The sequence below is a fragment of the Sciurus carolinensis genome, chromosome 2, assembly GCF_902686445.1.
Source record: "Sciurus carolinensis chromosome 2, mSciCar1.2, whole genome shotgun sequence".
NCBI lineage: Eukaryota > Metazoa > Chordata > Mammalia > Rodentia > Sciuridae > Sciurus > Sciurus carolinensis.
This window is the reverse complement of record NC_062214.1, coordinates 125,754,370-125,772,869: the sequence shown is the minus strand read 5'-3', so window position 1 is coordinate 125,772,869 and position 18,500 is coordinate 125,754,370. Positions and strand designations below refer to the sequence as shown.

The 18,500-nt window shown below is 51.7% G+C and overlaps 2 protein-coding genes across 6 annotated transcripts in view; both read left to right on the top strand.

Annotated features, from left to right (window-relative positions):
* Window positions 1–6,234, top strand: part of Acin1 (apoptotic chromatin condensation inducer 1) — a 37,516-nt gene extending 31,282 nt beyond the window's left edge. Inside the window, exons 11-19 of one of the 2 annotated variants that reach the window (XM_047538668.1) lie at window positions 652–785; window positions 920–1,036; window positions 1,975–2,116; window positions 2,449–2,594; window positions 3,125–3,232; window positions 3,368–3,475; window positions 3,705–4,029; window positions 4,140–4,240; window positions 5,290–6,234. In XM_047538668.1, coding sequence (XP_047394624.1) covers window positions 652–785; window positions 920–1,036; window positions 1,975–2,116; window positions 2,449–2,594; window positions 3,125–3,232; window positions 3,368–3,475; window positions 3,705–4,029; window positions 4,140–4,240; window positions 5,290–5,616 — 1,508 coding nt within the window. In that variant the 3' untranslated portion in view covers window positions 5,617–6,234. Of the gene's footprint in view, window positions 1–651; window positions 786–883; window positions 1,037–1,974; window positions 2,117–2,448; window positions 2,595–3,124; window positions 3,233–3,367; window positions 3,476–3,704; window positions 4,030–4,139; window positions 4,241–5,289 lie in introns of both variants that reach the window. The other variant, XM_047538669.1, reaches the window with a different exon arrangement.
* Window positions 6,235–7,219: 985 nt separating this feature from the next.
* Cdh24 (cadherin 24) lies at window positions 7,220–18,070 on the top strand. 4 transcript variants are annotated; one of them, XM_047542513.1, is made up of 14 exons: window positions 7,243–7,348; window positions 8,362–8,447; window positions 8,913–9,237; window positions 9,423–9,717; window positions 9,906–10,025; window positions 10,101–10,268; window positions 10,434–10,621; window positions 11,094–11,347; window positions 12,485–12,621; window positions 14,897–15,018; window positions 15,098–15,209; window positions 15,442–15,690; window positions 16,464–16,709; window positions 17,547–18,069. In XM_047542513.1, the coding sequence occupies exons 3-14, from the start codon at window positions 9,037–9,039 to the stop codon at window positions 17,825–17,827; spliced, it is 2,373 nt and encodes a 790-aa protein (XP_047398469.1). In that variant the 5' UTR covers window positions 7,243–7,348; window positions 8,362–8,447; window positions 8,913–9,036; the 3' UTR covers window positions 17,828–18,069. The 4 variants fall into 4 exon arrangements, with proteins under 4 accessions (XP_047398468.1, XP_047398470.1, XP_047398471.1 ...); XM_047542512.1 differs by lacking the exon at window positions 8,362–8,447 and having other exon boundaries at window positions 7,220–7,348; XM_047542514.1 differs by lacking the exon at window positions 8,362–8,447 and having other exon boundaries at window positions 7,220–7,348; window positions 16,464–17,460; window positions 17,547–17,688.
* Window positions 18,071–18,500: the final 430 nt, after the last annotated feature.

Genomic DNA, 18,500 nt, shown 5'->3' with positions numbered 1-18,500 from the left:
GACATTTCTGCTTACCACCTAAAGCTCACACTGCACCAAGGCAGGAGGCCATGGAAGAAGGATTAGAGTTCAAGATAGCCTCAACGATTTAGCAAGATCCTATCTCAAAAGATAAAAAGGACCGAGGATATAACTCAGTTGTAAAGCGACCCTGGGTTCAGTCCCCAGTCCAAAAATAAAATAAAAAACATTGGCAGTGTAGCTCAGTGGTAGAGTTTCTGGGTTCAATCCCCATTACCAAAAGAAAAAAAAAGAAAACAAACTCCATCATTTGATTAAAAATAAAGTTTAAACTGCTAAGGCAAGAGGATCACAAGTTCATGGCCAGCCTGGGCAACTTAGACCCTGTCCTAAAATAGAAGGGACTTGTGATGTAGGTCAGTGGTAGAGCACCTGTGGGTTCAGTCCCTAATACCACAGTAACAACTGCTTAACGAACTAGTTATCCCTCCTTTTTTGCTTTTATAGATTACAGTTTCCATCTGTCAGAAAGGGACTCCTGCCTTTTTATTGGTCACTCTGAAGCCATAATTTCCCCATCCCCCAAATAAATAAGGTTTCTTATGTTAACCTTTTACTGAAACTGTAGTCGAAGGCAACCAGCAGAGAGGCTGAGACCATCTAACTTTGGGTCCTATTTCTTGGGGACAGCAGCTACCAAGGGGGTGCCAGCTGGAAACAGTGACACAGAGGGGGGCCAGCCTGGTCGGAAGCGTCGTTGGGGAGCCAGCACAGCCACCACGCAGAAGAAGCCCTCCATCAGTATCACCACTGAATCACTCAAGGTGAGGTGGGAGGAGCCAGGGAAGGGAGGACAAGACATGTTAAGGTGGGAGTAGACATGGGCCCAGTGTAACGGGGAGGGGGGGTATCTGTGTCCCAGAGCCTCATCCCCGACATCAAACCCCTGGCGGGGCAGGAGGCTGTTGTGGATCTTCATGCTGATGACTCCCGCATCTCTGAGGATGAGACGGAACGTAATGGTGATGATGGGACCCATGACAAGGGGCTGAAAATATGCCGGACAGTCACTCAGGTAAGGCTTCTGCACTCTACCATCAGGGGAAGGGTAGTAGGCACAGAACAGGCAGCTGAGGAGCCAAGACAAAGTCTTAGAAAGGAAGGAACTCTCTAAAATATTGTGTTAATTGGCACTTTGGGGGGTCAGAGTATCAAATCCAGTCAGCTACCTTATTGTAAGTAATTTTTATTGAACACAGCCACACCAGTCCATTTACTCTTGGCTATGACTACTTATGTGCTGTTATTGCCAGAGTTAAGTTGCAACAGATACCGTGTGGCTTGCAAAATCTAAATGTTTTACTATCTTGCCTTAACCAGAAAAAATTGCCAACTCCTATATTTGTTTTTCTTTCTTTCTTTTCTTTTTCAGTACCAGGGATTGAACCCAGGGGCGCTTACACTGAGCCACACCCCCAGCCCCTTATGTTTTATTTAGAGACAGGGTCTTACTAAGTTGCTACAGCTAGCTTTGAGCTCGTGATCCTCCTGCCTTAGCCTCCCAAGCCGCTGGGATTTTCGGCATGTGCCACCATGCTTGACCCTGTGTTAGTTTTTCTTAAGACAAAGTTGATGTAGTAACAATCTCAGGGTCTTGTGGGGGTTAACTGAATAATAAAATCTCCCCTTAGCTTGGCTTAGTGGCTCAGGCCTGTAATCCCAGCTACTCAGGAGCCTGAGGTAGGAGATCTCAAGTTCAAAGCCAGTCTTGGCAACTTATGAAGACCCTATGGAAAAATAAAAAAGGCTGAGGATTTAGCTTAGTGGTAGAAGGCCCCTGGGTTCAATCCCCAGTGCTGCAAAAAAAGAAACTAAAAATCTCCTCTTAGCAGAAGGAGCCTGCTAGATTGGTTCTACTACTGTGTCTCACCAGGGAACCAGAGACTGAAAAAAATGTGGTAGTGTGGTGTCTGATAGACGACCCCCCCACCCCATTATCTGGTACCTTTATAGGTAGTACCTGCAGAAGGCCAAGAGAATGGGCAGAGAGAAGAAGAGGAAGAAGAAAAGGAGCCTGAAGCAGAACCCCCTGTACCTCCCCAAGTGTCAGTAGAGGTGGCCTTGCCACCACCTGTGGAGCATGAAGTAAAGAAAGGTAAGTGGAATATGATGCAGCTCCTTGATTCCCAAAGTACTTCATTTGGACCTCTGTAGGCATTTGATGTTTTCTGCCTTTTATTTCGGTTGTTTTCCATATTTGTCATCTTCTTCTAGATATTAAAGCTACTTGAGAGCTGGGTATGGATCTGTTTAATCTTTGAATCTTCACATTGAGATTAGCCATAATGTTCTTTGCACATTATGAATGCTCAGTACATGTAGATTGAAGAGTGGCTGCTTGATAGAGGAAGGAACCATAAGAGTCATATTTGGAGGTAAGCCAACATTGTTCCCTACTGAAAGCTGTTCTTATGCTCTCTTTGATAGTGACTTTAGGAGATACTTTAACTCGACGTTCCATTAGCCAGCAGAAGTCTGGAGTTTCCATTACAATTGATGACCCAGTTCGAACTGCCCAGGTGCCCTCCCCACCTAGGGGCAAGATCAGTAACATCGTCCATATATCCAATTTGGTAAGTCACTGGGATTAAACACAGGATTGAACCTTTGAACTACATCCCCAGTCTTGTCTTTTTTTGAGACAGGGTCTTGCCAAGTTGCTGATGCTGGCCTTGAACTTGCAGTCTCCTCCCTCAGCCTCCCAAGTTGGTGGGGTTATAGGTGTGCACCATCATACCTGGCCCACATTCCAGACTTTTTAGTTGTTAAAAGAGTTTCAGCTTTGGTCTCATGCATCTGAGATTTGCCAGTTACTCACTCACTCATTTCCTTGAATAAGTACTTAACTGTTTTCCTCATTTAAAAAATGAGGAGAAAAAACTTCTCACCCTGCAGGGTTATGTTGAGAATTTATAGAGAGCTTGGCAAATAATGTCTGTGGGTGATACCATGCTTCTCACATTCCTACTACAAGGTTCCTAATCCCTCAGCCCTGGCCCAAACCTGGAAGCTATACACCTGTGACAGTAGCTTGGGAAATCTTAAAGACTGGATATATGGATGTTCTCGCCCTAAGACCCTGAAAGTCCATTTTCATTGGCAGGTTCGTCCCTTCACTTTAGGCCAACTGAAGGAATTATTGGGACGTACAGGAACCTTGGTGGAAGAGGCCTTCTGGATTGACAAGATCAAATCTCATTGCTTTGTAACGGTGAGGGGAAGAAGCTGATTCTATAGGTTGTGGTATATATTTCCTTTTGTGACCAGTGTGGACAGGCTTAAGGGCATTGCAGCAAGTGAGAAGGATTGAAGTTACACCATGACTCTCTGCCCTCTCCCTCTACAGTACTCAACAGTAGAGGAAGCCGTTGCCACCCGCACAGCTCTGCATGGGGTCAAATGGCCCCAGTCCAATCCCAAATTTCTTTGTGCTGACTATGCTGAGCAAGATGAGGTAAGAAACTTAAGGAGAGGAAGAAGGGGAGATAGGAAGCCATTTTCTGCTACATTCCAGCTGAGATATCAAATCTGTAATCACTGAGATTCTATTAATCCCTCTTCTCCCTGCCCGCTTAGTTCGCTTAGTTGAACTAGGGCTCCTCAAAGTGCCTATATCCCTGGGCTCCTTTAGTGGGAGTGATAGTGTCTCCAAACTAACTGTCCTGTTCCTCCTCTGCCCACAGCTGGACTACCACCGGGGCCTCTTGGTGGACCGTCCCTCTGAAACTAAGACTGAGGAACAGGGGGTACCCAGGCCTCTTCACCCCCCGCCCCCACCCCCAGTCCAGCCACCACAGCACCCTCGGGCAGAGCAGCGGGAGCAGGAGCGGGCAGTGAGGGAGCAGTGGGCAGAGCGGGAGCGAGAAATGGAGCGACGAGAGCGCACTCGATCAGAGCGTGAGTGGGATCGGGATAAAGTTCGAGAAGGTCCCCGTTCCCGATCACGATCCCGTGATCGCCGCCGCAAGGAACGTGCGAAATCTAAAGAGAAGAAGAGTGAGAAGAAAGGTATTTAGCATTGGGGGCATATGTGTCCCCTAGTTGGTGAGACAGGGAACCAAAGGGGAGATGGGTTAGGGTCATATGCATCAAATGTGATTCATATCCTTACACCTCAGAGAAAGCCCAGGAGGAGCCACCTGCCAAGCTGCTAGATGATCTTTTCCGTAAGACTAAGGCAGCTCCCTGCATCTATTGGCTCCCACTGACTGACAGCCAGGTGAGTACTCTCCTTCACTCTTCATACCAGCAAGACTTGAGGTCAGTGAGAGAAGAGATTCACACTGGCTGAGAGTGATCAGGCCCAGGTACTGGCTTAGGATAATAAGGGAAGACAGTGACTCCGGACAGGTTCAAAGCCAGCCTCAGCAACTTAGCAAGACCCTTTCTGAAAAAAATAAAAGGACTAGGGATGTGGCCCACTAAAGTGCTCCTGGGCTCATTCACCAGTACCACACACACACACACACAAAAGAAACAATTAGATGAGTGTGCCATACAAACCTGAAAGCTGGAGATGCAGCACAGTGGTAGAGTGCTTGCTTAGAATGTTCAAAGCCCTGGGTTCCATCTCCAGCACTGCCAAATAAATAAATAAACAAACAAATCAAACCCGAGTGAAGATGATCACAGACAGGAACTGAAGTTTGTGCATATGAGAACCAGGCTTCTTAGAACCTGATTTTAATTAGGTGAGAAATCCATGTTTTGTTTGTGGTACTGGGGCTCAAACCCAGGGGCACTTTACCACTGAGCTACATTCCCAACCCTTTGTATTTTGAGAAAGGACTTCAAGGTGCCAGAACTGATCTTGAACAAGTAGCTGGGATTACAGGCCTGGCTAAGAAATCCATGTTAAAGTCATCCATTTCTTTGCTTTTTTTAATTTCCAGAGTTTGTGTGTGTGTTTGTTGTTGTTGTTGTTGTTTTTTATTTCTTAGTAATGGGCCTTTTGAGAATTTTAGGCTTAATATTCAACTAAAGAGAAGAGAGATTTGTTTATATCTAGGGTGATGGAAGCTAGGGAAATAATAGGCTAGGTGTGTATAATGCCATTGTCTATCAGCATATAGAAGTTGAAAACTTAAAGAAACCTTAAAGAAAACTTAGACTCCTGAGAAAGACAGGTGCAAATGTGGAGTCCCTTGCCCCCTTCCTGTTTAACAGCAAAGCTAACAGTGACCTTGAGCTTAAGAGTGAGGGATCCAAGCAAAGCGGGACCAAGGCAAGCAGGGCTGCAATTCCTACTCTCTGCCCTTCTGGCTACAGATTGTTCAGAAGGAGGCAGAGCGGGCTGAACGGGCCAAGGAACGGGAGAAGCGGCGAAAGGAACAAGAAGAAGAAGAACAGAAGGAACGGGAGAAGGAAGCTGAACGGGAACGGAACCGACAGCTGGAGAGGGAGAAACGTCGAGAGCATAGCCGCGAGAGGGATAGGGAGAGAGAGAGGGACAGGGAGCGGGACAGGGGGGACCGAGAGCGGGATAGAGAAAGGGACCGGGAACGAGGCAGGGAGAGGGATCGCAGAGACACCAAGCGCCACAGCAGAAGCCGAAGTAGGAGCACACCTGTTCGGGACAGGGGTGGGCGTCGCTAGCTGGGAAAACACTAGGAGAGCTGCAGGTACCAGCCACTCTGCCCCAGGGGGTTGAAGGCCACAGAGGGATAGGTACAATCACCACCACCCTGTAACCAAGGGTCTTTCACACCATTTGCCCAGTGCTGAAGTATGACTGCCACCTGTCCCCACATAACCAAATGGAGCAGTGGCCATCTCTTCCCCCTCATACACTCTCCTTAACCTATCTATTGGGGCTTAGCCCTCTTCTCCCTCTCATTTTCCATTAAGTCTGAGAGGGAAGAGCTAGGTTATGGAGGGAGGTGGTTGGCCAGAGGTGGGGAACAACCAAGTACCCCAAGCCTCTTTTGATTTCCCCTCTGTCCTACTCACCACCTTCCTTGGGTACTCACAGCCTCCTCTTGGGAACAGCCGGGGCCAGGACTGGGTCACCTATGAGCTGAATCAGCATCTCTTCCTGAGTCCCCGGGCCCCTGCAGTTCCCAATCTCTTCTGTCCTGCAGCCTTTGCCTCTTGCCCACTGGTTCCACTTTATATCCACCTTTTCCTTTCGTTCAATTTTTATTTTTATTTTTTTTATTATTAAATGATGTGGTCTATGGAAAAAAAAATAAAAATCTGACTTAGTTTTAACAAGTATGTGTGTGGCTTTTGTTGAAAAGGGTTTGGGTGAGAAGCCAAATTGAAGAGAATGACTATTGCATGGAGCAGTCACGACTGTGATTCCATGCACTTGAGCAGACTACCCACAGTCTTTTATACTTGCTGCAGCTCTAACCAGTCCAAAGCTGTGGGTCTTACTCACTTTAGAGAGGAAGGGGGAACCCCCAGGGGAATGGGACACCCTATTTCCGTTGCAGCACCCCAGCAGAGCTAGGAGGGCCAGCTTCCCGCTTCCTGGTCCTGTGCACAATTAAGCATTTGGTCACCTGCTATCTTCAAGGTGCCTCCCACAACTACCACCAGGGGGCGGTAGCCCCTCGCTCTTTAGGTCCTTGTAAATGAGCTTCCCAAAAAGGTTCCACTGCCCACCTCCGCCCTCCCGCCGATGTCGTGCCTGCGTCCCTGACCCTTTCTCTGGGCCCGACTCGTGGGCTCCCTGGACCTTCCTGCCATCCTTCAGCGCACCCAAGCCCGCGCGCTACGGTGTTCTGAACTGCAAACATTTCAAGATGCTGTCGTCTTGCTGCCACACCAGTCCCAAAAGCCGGTCCGGGTGCGGGGAGCCTGGTCTCCGCAGTGGGCTCCTAATTCCCCGCCTCACCGCGCGCTCGCTCTTTGCTCCGCTGCGGGCGACGTGCTAGCCGCTTGGCGCTCGCTGTTTTACCCTCCCTGCCAGCTCTTTGGAAATGGCCTGGCACTGTGGCCTGGATGTCCTCCTGCGCGAGTGCCCTGCCGGACGCTGCGGGCCGGGACCGGGAGGGGCGCCGCATCTGTATGCGCCCGGGAGCGCCGAGGGGGCGGGCGCGAGGCGCCGCCCCCGCCCCCGCCGCGCGGGCCCGGCTGGCCGGGGAGGGTCGGAGGCTGGGCTCTCCTCTCCCGCGCGGCGCGGAGCCGCCTCGTTCCTCCGCAGGCGGAGCCTCCTTCCCCCGCCCCCTCCGTCTCGCTCCCTTGTTCTCGCCGGGGCCGCTCAGACCTGCAGCGGAGCCGCGGCGCCCGCTCGAATCTGCTCCGGGCTGCGCCCCCGGGAGCCGGCAACGGGAGCGGGCGGGGCCGCTCCCCGCCGTCCTGGGCCCCTCGGTAGTGCCAGGTAAGGGCGCCTGCCGGGGAGCCTGGGGTCGGAAATCCTTGGAGGAGCAGCAGGGGGCCAGCTGCCTGCGGGTGTCTTCAGAGCAGTGCGCTCCGTGGCTGGGAGCCCACTGCCGGCTCCCTTCTCCCGCGCTCTGCCTCTTCCCTTGCTTCCCTCGCACCTCTCTCCCTTTTCCTCTATTTCTCTTCACCCTCCTTCTCTCTGCTTGTTTGCCTTCTCTTCCCGTTCCCTCTCCCCAATCTTCTCTCTCTCTTGTCCTGTCTTTTCCCATCTTTTTTGCCTTCTCCTTCCTTTACCTTTCTTGTCTTTCTATTTCCCTTTCCCGCTCTCCTTTCCCTCCTCTGTTGACTCCCTTTCCTTTCTTCCTTTCCCGCTATCCAGTTTCCCACGCCTCTATCCCCTTCTCTCTTCTCGTCCCGCCTCCCTCTCTGGTCCCCAGCTTCCCTCTGGCTTCCTTTCCCTCGGGAGCAAACGGACTGTCAGGTGTGTGTCTGCTCTGGGGGAGGAGGAGGGGCGGAAACAGCTACCTGAGGAGGCCCCCCAGAAGGAGAGGGAGGAGAGAGAGCACTGGGAAGGGTCCTCTCTCTAGCTCCCTTCCCGTAGCTTCTCCCTACCTCTTCTGTTCCTGGCGGCTCCCTCTCCCAGAATGAAGTTCCTGAGGCCTGATCTGATACCGCCCCCCCCCCAACACACACACATGCTGAAAGCCCCTCTGCACCCCAACCCGGTTCTTCTCAAGCCTGGTACCTATGACTTCTCTTTGCTTTTTAGATCTCTCTCTCTCTCTCTCTCTCTCTCTCTCTCTCTCTCTCTCTCTCTCTCTTTCTTTCTCTTTCTTTCTCTCCACCCACCCCCAAACCACCTCTGTTGCTGTGTCTCTCTCATCTTGTCTCTGTCTCTGCCAGACAATCCCTTAGTCTTGGGTCCAGCCCTCAATTACGCTGGCTTTAGCCAGTGCTTCTCCTGTCCCCTGTCTCCTTGCCTGGCCTAAAACCTTGTCCCCTGTCTTCTAGCTCTGGCCCCCACTCTGCCTCATGAGACCAATCCCCCTTCAAAGGACTGCAGCTGGCATTGTGGGCCCGGGATGGGATCTGGAAAGGTGGGCGCTCCCCATAGGGGAGGGACTTTTATGAGCTCTCAGCCTTCTTAGACTGCTCTCCTTGTCATCTCTCTGCCTGACCCTGGACACTTTAAGGCCACACCTCTGAATCTAACCCCTGAATTCTAAACCCTTTCTCTAGTAGTCCCTCTCCTCCAGTCCCCTGGCTACATGCCTGAGGTGGGAGAGTGGAGGCAGGATTTGGGATTCCAAGCCCTCCCAGCATCCCCTCTTCTGTTTTCCTCCCCAGCTTTTCTACTCATTGACTGGTCAGAGATTTATCAGTTTGGAAGGCTGGAGGTGAATACAGGCAGAGCCTGGGTGGAGAAAAGGAGCAGACTGCTCTCTGCCTTAGTCTGGGTTCTGGGCAGTGGGGTGTCTTTGGAGATCTGTCTTTAGCATCTTATTTTGGGGAGGAATATTGTTTAGGGTTTCCTTGACCCTGAGCAGCTACCTGTCCTACAGGTGTGGATCCATGGGGTAGCCCCACCGCATCTGCCCCTCCACCCCAGCCAGCTCATGGGCCACCTGGCCCAGCCCAGCCTCAGCACCCCGGGCCAGTGAACAGAGCACTGGCTGGAATCCAAACATGTGGGGCCTGGTGAGGCTCCTACTGGCCTGGCTGGGTGGCTGGGGCTGCATGGGGCGTCTGGCAGCCCCAGTCCGGGCCTGGGCAGGGTCCCGGGGGCGCCCAGGGCCTCCACTACTGCGGACCCGAAGGAGCTGGGTCTGGAACCAGTTCTTTGTCATTGAGGAATATGCCGGTCCAGAGCCTGTCCTTATTGGCAAGGTAAGGATTAGCCCTTCCCATGTCTACTCTGACTACTCTGTCAGGCCCTTAGGCCCCGCCCTGCAACTTTATCACTTCTGCAATGACCTTGGTCCTTCAGGATTCCCAGCCCTCTACCCAAACCTAGACTTCAACCTCTTTCCCTGAACTGGGAGCCCTCTGCCATTTTTCCCTGACTCCTACAGCTGCACTCAGATGTTGACAGGGGCGAGGGCCGCACCAAGTACCTGCTGACTGGAGAGGGAGCAGGCACTGTATTTGTGATTGATGAGGCCACAGGCAATATCCATGTTACCAAAAGCCTGGACCGGGAAGAGAAGGCACAATATGTGCTATTGGCCCAAGCTGTGGACCGAGCCTCCAACCGGCCACTGGAGCCCCCATCAGAGTTCATCATCAAAGTACAAGACATCAATGACAATCCACCTGTGTTTCCTCTCGGACCCTACCATGCTACAGTACCTGAGATGTCCAATGTTGGTGAGCACCCCAGTTCTGAATGCCCCAGTTCTACTCTCTTGGTGCCCCTTCACTTCTTCCCCCTTTGCTATCTGCCCCAGAATTCACTTCCTTTAACTCAGCTTTCCTTACATCTGGGTACCCTTCATCTGCTGTTTTTCCCCACCTGGCCCTGCTGCTGCTGAGTGGGGTACTGGGATTCCCCATAGGGACATCAGTGATCCAGGTGACTGCTCATGACGCTGATGACCCCAGCTATGGGAACAGTGCCAAGCTGGTATACACAGTGCTGGATGGACTGCCTTTCTTCTCTGTGGACCCCCAGACTGGTGAGGATGGGGCTCAGGAGCCTGGTGGGACAGCCACCAGGACAGACATACCCCTGACCTAGCATCTCCCCATAGGAGTGGTGCGTACAGCCATCCCCAACATGGACCGGGAGACCCAGGAAGAGTTCTTGGTAGTGATCCAGGCCAAGGACATGGGCGGCCACATGGGGGGGCTATCAGGCAGCACTACAGTGACCGTCACTCTCAGCGATGTCAACGACAACCCCCCCAAGTTCCCTCAGAGTAAGGGGGCAGTATTGTGCTTGACCTGTCCTTTGACCACCCCATCCCTATAGCCTCTAAAGAAACCATCTCTCCTCACCCCACCCCCGCCCCAACCCTGGGAGAAGGAAGTGGGATAAGGAAGAGGGCCAACTCTGAGAACATGTCTCCCTCCATCCTCCCCAGGCCTGTACCAGTTTTCCGTGGTGGAGACAGCTGGACCTGGCACCTTGGTGGGCCGCCTGCAGGCTCAGGACCCAGATCTGGGGGATAACGCCCTCATGGCATACAGCATCCTGGATGGGGAAGGATCAGAGGCCTTTAGCATCAGCACAGATGCCCAGGGTCGAGATGGGCTCCTCACTGTCCGCAAGGTTAGCCTCCTGCCTGTTAACATATGCAAACTCTGCTGGGGGTGTAGCTCAGTGGTAGGGTAACTTACCATAGTATGCCATGAGACCCTGGGTTCAATCCCCAGGCCCACTTGCAGACTCACGTACACCAGCTCCTCCTGCCTCACCAGCTGAGCATATTTCTAACTGGTCTCCAAAACACACTCAGGACCCCTGTGTTGGAGCTTAGAGATCATGGCCATCTTAACTTTTGGGTGAGGCCCTGGGCCCTCGAAAGGGGAAATTACTGGCTCACAGTTGTTTAAAAAGTCTTCAATAGAGCTGGGGAAAACCCTAGAGCCACATTACTATGTAATGTGCTGACCATTAGGCCACAGCCTTTCCAGTGCCACCTCCCTTAGCACTGGGTGCATATAGGGAAGGGACTCCACCTTCTGTGAGCTGAACCTGCCCTGGTTTCCACATGTCTTGCTTACTCTCCATCTCACCACAGCCCCTAGACTTTGAGACCCACCGCTCTTATTCCTTCCGTGTGGAGGCCACCAACACACTCATTGACCCAGCCTACCTTCGGCGAGGGCCCTTCAAGGATGTGGCCTCAGTGAGAGTGACTGTGCAAGATGCTCCAGAGCCACCTGCTTTCACCCAGGCTGCCTACCACCTGGCAGTGATGGAGAACAAGGCTCCAGGGACCCTGGTGGGCCAGGTCTCAGCAGCTGACCTAGACTCCCCAGCCAGTCCAATCAGGTGAGCTGGGATGTGGGCTGGGGAGGGACAGGGCCTCTGGGGAGGAGCACAGAGGTGGGCTCTTCCCACCTGAGGATGTGCCCCCTTTACCTTGCCACAGATCACACTTCCTAGCAAGACTGTCCCACCTGCAACCTGGCTTGCTGATCTGCAGACCTCAGCCCCAGGGAAGGGCTGAAGGACCTGGCTAACCACTACCCATCCCCTGAGGAGGTTATAGTGGCACCTCCCAGTGGTGGTGCAGGCAAATGTGATTTTTTTTTTTTTTTTTTTTTTTTTGGCAATCCTGGGGATTGAACCTAAGGGTAGTCTACAACTGAGCCACATTCCTAGTCATTTTAATTTTTTTTATTTTGAGACAGTGTTTTACCAAGTTGGTGAAGCTGGCCTGGAACTTGTAATCCTCCTGCCTCAGCCTCCCAAGTAGTTGGGATCACAGGCGTGCACCATCACATCCTTCTAAGTGTAATTTCATTTGACAAGTGGGTCTCTATTGATCCCTCCCTAAATGCTTCACATTTTACCCATTGGATAGCATTTAATTTTCACATCAGCCCTATTAAGTAGGTATTACCATTACCAATTGTTTTAGAGGCCAACTGTAAGTAGTTAAGCAATTTGCCAACAGCAAGTGGTGGGGCTCAGATTCCAATCTGCCTTGAGAACAAACCATTCTTTCCACCTGCCTGGCCAGCATCCCTGTCACTGGGAGGGAGGTGCTGGTATTCCCATTTTGCAGGTAAGTAAATACAGGTCAGACAATCTGCCCAATGCCACACATCTGGTCTAAAGCAGAGCAGGGCTGAAACACAGGTCCTTGTGTCCCACAATGGAGCCCAAAAGTCTGAAAGACAGGTAGTATAATCTGCTTTCACCTCTTTCTGTACCTCTTTCTCCACTCTCATGAAATACATCCCCTCTGAAACTTAGGACAGGTGTTTAATGGCAGTTACCGCTCAGAAATATTTGCCTGTTGAGGAGACTCCAACCTAAATTATGGCTCTGGGTGCGTGGGGCAGGCTCTGCTCAAGGAACTTGGGCCCTCTGCCCAATTGCGCCATGAGGTCCAACAAGGTGCACAGGAGGGAGGGAACAAAGGAGGGATGGCAGCCACCAGCACAGTCCCATCTTCCTCAGATACTCCATCCTTCCCCACTCGGATCCAGAGCATTGCTTCTCCATCGAGCCTGAAGATGGTACCATCCGAACAGCAGTACCCCTGGACCGTGAGACTCGTGTCTGGTACAACCTCACTGTGCTGGCCACTGAGCTTGGTGAGGAGTCCTGCGCCCCTAAGGAGGCAGAGGGGCTGTCCCTGAGCATGCGAGTGGGGAAGGGCAGTGACTGCCATCACACCCTCACCAGTGTGTACAGTTCCTGAGTCCTTAGCCTGGATCCTCACCACAAAGCAGGCCTCCTTGCCTTCTAAACTGGGCTGGGCTGGGCTGGGCATAGTCAGTCTTTCTGAGCACTCTTCTGACCCTAAATTCTGTCCCGCACCTGACTTGCATAAATCCAGAGCATAGAGCCAGTGGGTGTTGCTTCAGTGAGCCCTCACAGCTCCTGTCCTGTGCATCTGCCTACCCTGTCCACTCTGCTTCAGGCTGGAGCTGGGGACCAGAAAAGGTCTGGGCACCTCCTCAGAGCTAAGGAGGAGTGTACTAGCAGCCCCTCCCAGAGCAGGTTTGCTGGAAGCCCTCAAGGTAGGGGAGGAGTGTAGGCACCATGTGCAGGCTCTTCTTGTGCCCCTCCCCAGTATGGTTCAGCTTCCCCCATCTGGGGAGACAGGGAACCCTCCCTCCCTTCCTGTACCTCTGCTGAACAGTCCTTTACCCTTTCCTGTACCTCTGCTGTCTTCATACTCTATATCAAGGTTGGGGCTGTATATGAAGATGTTTATGCATGTCAGTGAAGAGCTTTAAGTATGTGTGCATGTAGGTAGCGCTCAGATATGTGTATAATTTCATATGTGTGAAAAATATACACACACACATATTTGTGAATATATGGATATAACTGGAAACTTGTTTACAATTGAATGTATAGAATTATATTGCTATTGTCTATGCATGTATGTGATTGCATGTGTATAGTATGCAAGTAGCTTTATATACTGTATTGTGTACATGTGTGTTTGTAGGCAGATAATAATTTATTATTTATTGTGTGTTAGACCCTATTTTAAGTACCAAAAATGAATTAATTTATTTAATCACCACCACAACATTATATGGGAGATATGATTTTTCCTTCCATATTTGAATGAGGAAACTCAGGCAAAGAGTAGTACCTTCCCAAGGTCATACAGAGATTAAGTGGTAGAGTCATCTGACCCAGTTGGTCTGTAGTCTGAGCTGTTATCTCCTCCACCATACTGGCTTTCATGTGTGTTTAACTGTGTCTGAGTTTATGTTTCTGTGTAAGCAACTGTATGCTATCTGGCAGTGCTATGTCTATGGTTGTAAGGATGGCCTTGTGTGCATGTGTACACATACATAGTATGCCTGTGCCAGTCTTCTGTGTATATGTAGCTGTGTATGTAGGTGTCCCCCTCACTGTCTTCTCACCTTCCTGCCAATCCTGCTTCTACCATTACCCAGTACTGGCTGGCAGCCCTGGGCCTATCCTACAGAGAAGGAATGGACTGTTTCCCATACTGTCTCCAGGCTCTATCCCAGGCAGTTCACTCAGCTTCCCCTGCCAAGGCTATGACCTCAGCCCCTTTTGCCAGGGCCAGCCAACTCTCCCTCTGCTTAGGAAAAAGACTAAAGGAATTGGGAGGCTCAGCCTAGGAGAGGTGACAGGTGCACACTGCATTATCTCTTGGATGGCATTAGCAGTTGGAAACAAGGTAGAGTAATGGTAGGACAAAGGGGATGGGTGAATAGAGGGCCTGAGTCTGGCTGTGGTGACCAGGCCATCCTGGCTCTGCACCTTGTAGACTGTGAAGCCCCTTCTTCCCCAAGGTCGAATCTAAGTGATACTCATTGCTGCATTATAGCCTCCCACACCTCTGATGGAATGTGTGTGTGTGTGTATCCATCCCACTGTACATGCAAATGCTTTTTCTGGGCCCTGGGTATGTGTGTGTGGGGGGGGGTGCTGCGTTTACTGTGTGTATCAAACATTTGCTTCATGTACATTGCATTTGTTTTTACCACTCATTCTGAATATGTGGTATGAATGTGTTTGTGTATTTCATGACCCTTGTCTGCATACAACCCATATGCACCCTCTACTTACCTTTCATCTTCTGTATGTGCCCTGCATGTGGGTTATTATAAACATATATCATGGATACTGAATTCCCACTGTGTGTATCTTGTGTATTGCACCTATCTTGGGTACTACGTGAATATTCTACGTACTTGGTGGTGTTCGCTTCACAACGTGGTTTGCTGCTACTTGGTTATTACATGCTTATTTCGTGTATTAAATGTGCATGCTATGTGCTGCATGTGGCATCCATGACCATGCACTATGTATGTTGTGTATAAACTGTGTTGTGTGTGCACATATGGTGTGTATGTGTTGGTGTTCTGGCTTCAGATAGCTCCGCACAGGCCTCCCGTGTGCAAGTTGCCATCCAGACCCTGGATGAGAATGACAATGCTCCCCAGCTGGCTGAGCCCTATGACACCTTTGTTTGTGATTCTGCAGCCCCCGGCCAGGTGAGCAGCTGAGGCTGGTGGGTTGGGTTCTCCAGGCCTCTAGCAGCACTCCATTCAAGGCCTTTTTTCTTCTTCTCAGTTGATTCAGGTTATCCGGGCCCTGGACAGAGATGATGTCGGCAACAGTAGCCGAGTCTCCCTTCAAGGTCCTCTGGGCCCTGATACCAACTTTACTGTCCAGGACAACAGAGGTGGGTGGCCTCCTTCAGCCATAACCATGCCCATGTCTGCCTTTCCCTCCTTTCCTCCTCCACCACCCCAGCCCAGCCTGCCTAACCCCTGCCCCTGTCAGACTTCCACCCAACAAAAGGTAGGTTTACACTCATTTGCAAACCTTCCCATGGGAAGCTGGCTGTAAGGGCTGGACTAATCCTACCAGGAAGATGTCCCATGAGGTGCCCCAACACCTTCCCTTTCCCACAGATGGCTCCGCCAGCCTGCTGCTGCCCTCCCGCCCTGCTCCGCCCCGCCAGGCCCCCTACCTGGTTCCCATAGAACTGCGGGATTGGGGGCAGCCAGCACTGAGCAGCACTGCCACAGTGACTGTCAGTGTGTGCCGCTGCCGGCCTGATGGCTCCGTGGCGTCCTGCCGGCCTGAGGCTCAGCTCTCACCCACTGGGCTCAGCACTGGCGCCCTGCTTGCCATCGTCACCTGTGTGGGCACCCTGCTTGGTGAGTCAGGCCACAGTGGGCCATAGATCCTGGCCTGAAGGGGGAATGGAAAGGAAACAGCTCTCTGGACATAGGGCTTTAATTGACCCCTAATGCCAGGATTTTCCCACTACCTGATGTGTCCAAGAGAAAATCTCTGACCTCATGTCCCTGATCTACCAATCTGTAATGACAGTAAAAAATCATAAGAATTATTTACTGAGCTCTTACTCTGTGCCAAGTGTGGTGGGGGCACATCACTAGTGGTACTTCATTTTATCTTTTCAACAACCCTAAGAGGTAAAATAGGTTTTCTAGAGGTTTTGTTTGCTCCTTTGTTTCTTGGTGCTGGGGATTAAACCCAGGAGCACTATTCCATTGAGCTACATCCGCAGTCCTTTTTAGCTTTTATTTTTAAGACTTAGGGTCTCACTAAGTTCCTGAGGGTCTTACTAAGTTGCTGATTCTGGCTTCTAACTTAAAATCTTTCTGCCTCAGCCTCCAGAGTAGCTGGGATTACAGACATGTATCACCATACCCAGCAGATTTTCTATTTTTCACTTAAGTAAACCAAGGGTCAAAGAAATTTAGAAAAGTTAAGCAACTTCCCATGGTCACCAGCGAGTAAGGAGTAAAGTCAGGATTCAAAGCAAAGTTCACCAGATGTCAAACCTAGGACTGGTAATCCCTAGGCCACAGTGCCTTCTCTTCCAACTGACCTATCTGTGTTTAGTATAGAAACACTGTCCTGTTCCCAATTGTTGACTCAGAGGCCTGTGTACACTCTCCTACAGCCCTGGTGGTGCTCTTCGTGGCTCTGCGGCGGCAAAAGCAAGAAGCACTGATGGTTCTAGAGGAAGAGGATGTTCGCGAGAACATCATCACCTACGACGATGAGGGTGGCGGCGAGGAGGACACGGAAGCCTTTGACATCACAGCCCTGCAGAACCCTGATGGCGCTGCCCCACCAGCCCCGGGCCCACCAGTGCGTCGCGACGTGCTGCCCCGGGCCCGGGCGCCACGCCAGCCCAGGCCTCCAGGTCCAGCTGACGTGGCCCAGCTGCTTGCGCTGCGGCTACGGGAGGCAGACGAGGACCCCAGCGTGCCCCCCTACGACTCAGTGCAGGTGTATGGCTATGAGGGCCGGGGATCCTCCTGCGGCTCCCTCAGCTCCCTGGGCTCTGGCAGCGAGGCCGGTGGTGCCCCTGGCCCCACGGAGCCAGTGGATGACTGGGGTCCTCTCTTCCGCACCCTGGCTGAGCTGTATGGAGCCAAGGAACCCCCAGCCCCCTGAGCGCCGACCCTGGCCCTGCCCACCGTGGTGGGGCAGCCCGTACAGGCCCTCTGAGTGAGCCCCCACAGGGTCCAGGCAGGCCGCAGCAGCCAGGGGCCTCAGGCTTCCTCCCGTCCCTGTGTCCCTCGTTCCTTCCCCGGGACATCCTCGCCCTCAACTCCCAGTCTGTCTCTCTCCAGGGATCTCTATCTGTCAGTGCCACTTTCCCTCTGTCCTGGTCTGGGTTTTATGGCTTTGACCCTAAACCTCTGTTCTCTCACTGTGATTCTGCTTTCTCCGTGACTGTTTTGTCTCTGCAATTCTAAAGCTCTCACATACTGTCTCTCTTGCCCACAAATATGCTCTGTGTCTGTCTCCCACCCACACTTCCCCTCCTCTCTGAGTCCCTGTGACTAGCTTTTTTGGTTTTGGTTTTGGTTTTTGGTCGTCCATCCCAAAAGCAAGAGAAACTTCCAGCCACTGCTGCCCACCCTCCTGCAGGGGATGCTCTGCCCCAGGTCAGTGCCCCTAGACAGCTTGACCAGGGGGTGGAGAAAAGCCCTTCCCTGATTTCTGCCTCTCACTGCTGCTCCTGTCCTAACAGACCTGCCCGCATGGTTCCATCCATCACTCATGGCCTCATCCTGGCTCCACTGGCCTCCAGCAGAAGGAGGGAGCCAACCTGCCTCCCAGGGCGAGAGCTCCAGCCCCCACGTGGCCGCCTCCCTGGAGCTCTGCCCAGCTGTCAGCCTGCCCTGGGCATCCCAGCTCTGGGCATTGTGTTGTGTGCTTTCCAGGCCCCAGGGAGAGGGGGGAAAAGGAGGAGGCAGCTGGGGAAGGGGAAAGAGGGAGGAAAGGGAGGGGCCTCCATCTCTAATTTCATAATAAACAAACACTTTATTTTGTAAAGCCAGAGCCTACTTCTGTTTCTGCACTCAGGTTTCTGGACAGAGCTCCCTTTGTGCTGAAGGATGGAAGAAGAGGCCTAAACCTATGCCCTTCCAGCTCATTCCTTTTCCTTGGGGGATTTCACTTCAAGATCCTGTAGATAGAGGAGAGTTTGAGACACTGCATTTGGAGAGCAAGGAGATAATGGATGCACCCCCATTCCTACTACCAACTCTCCCAGTACCCTGTTGTTATCAAACTATCCAAGGAAATGAAGATGTGGGAACTGGCAAGAGGGGAAGGTGGAGCTGGGCACAGTGGGGCACACCTGCAATCCCAGTGACTTAGAAGGCTGATGTAAGAGGATCACAAGTTCAAGCCAGTCTCAGCAAGTGGGTCCTGAAAAACTTAGTAAGAGCCTGTCTCAAAATAAATAAATAAATAAATAAAGAACTGGGGATGTGGCTCAGTGGCAAAGCATCCCTGAGTTCAATCCCTAGTAGCAAAAAAGAAAAGAAATAAGAGGAGAAGGTGGATAGGAAGGTGAGTACTGAAGAGAAAGGGGGAAAGATAAAAGACTAAGAAGAGCTGGGTGCAGTGGTGCACACCTGTAAACCCAGCTACTCATGAGGCTGAAGCAGAAGGATCACAAGGCTAAGAACCTGTCTCA

Excerpts from the sequence above, each read along its gene's own strand:
- Cdh24 (XM_047542512.1), top strand. The coding sequence starts at position 9,037 with ATGTGGGGCCTGGTGAGGCTCCTACTGGCCTGGCTGGGTGGCTGGGGC. Across the intron at positions 10,622-11,093 it reads GGCTCCTCACTGTCCGCAAG|CCCCTAGACTTTGAGACCCA; the intron begins GTTAGCCTCCTG and ends ATCTCACCACAG. Across the intron at positions 16,710-17,546 it reads ACGCCAGCCCAGGCCTCCAG|ACCTGCCCGCATGGTTCCAT; the intron begins GTCCAGCTGACG and ends CTGTCCTAACAG.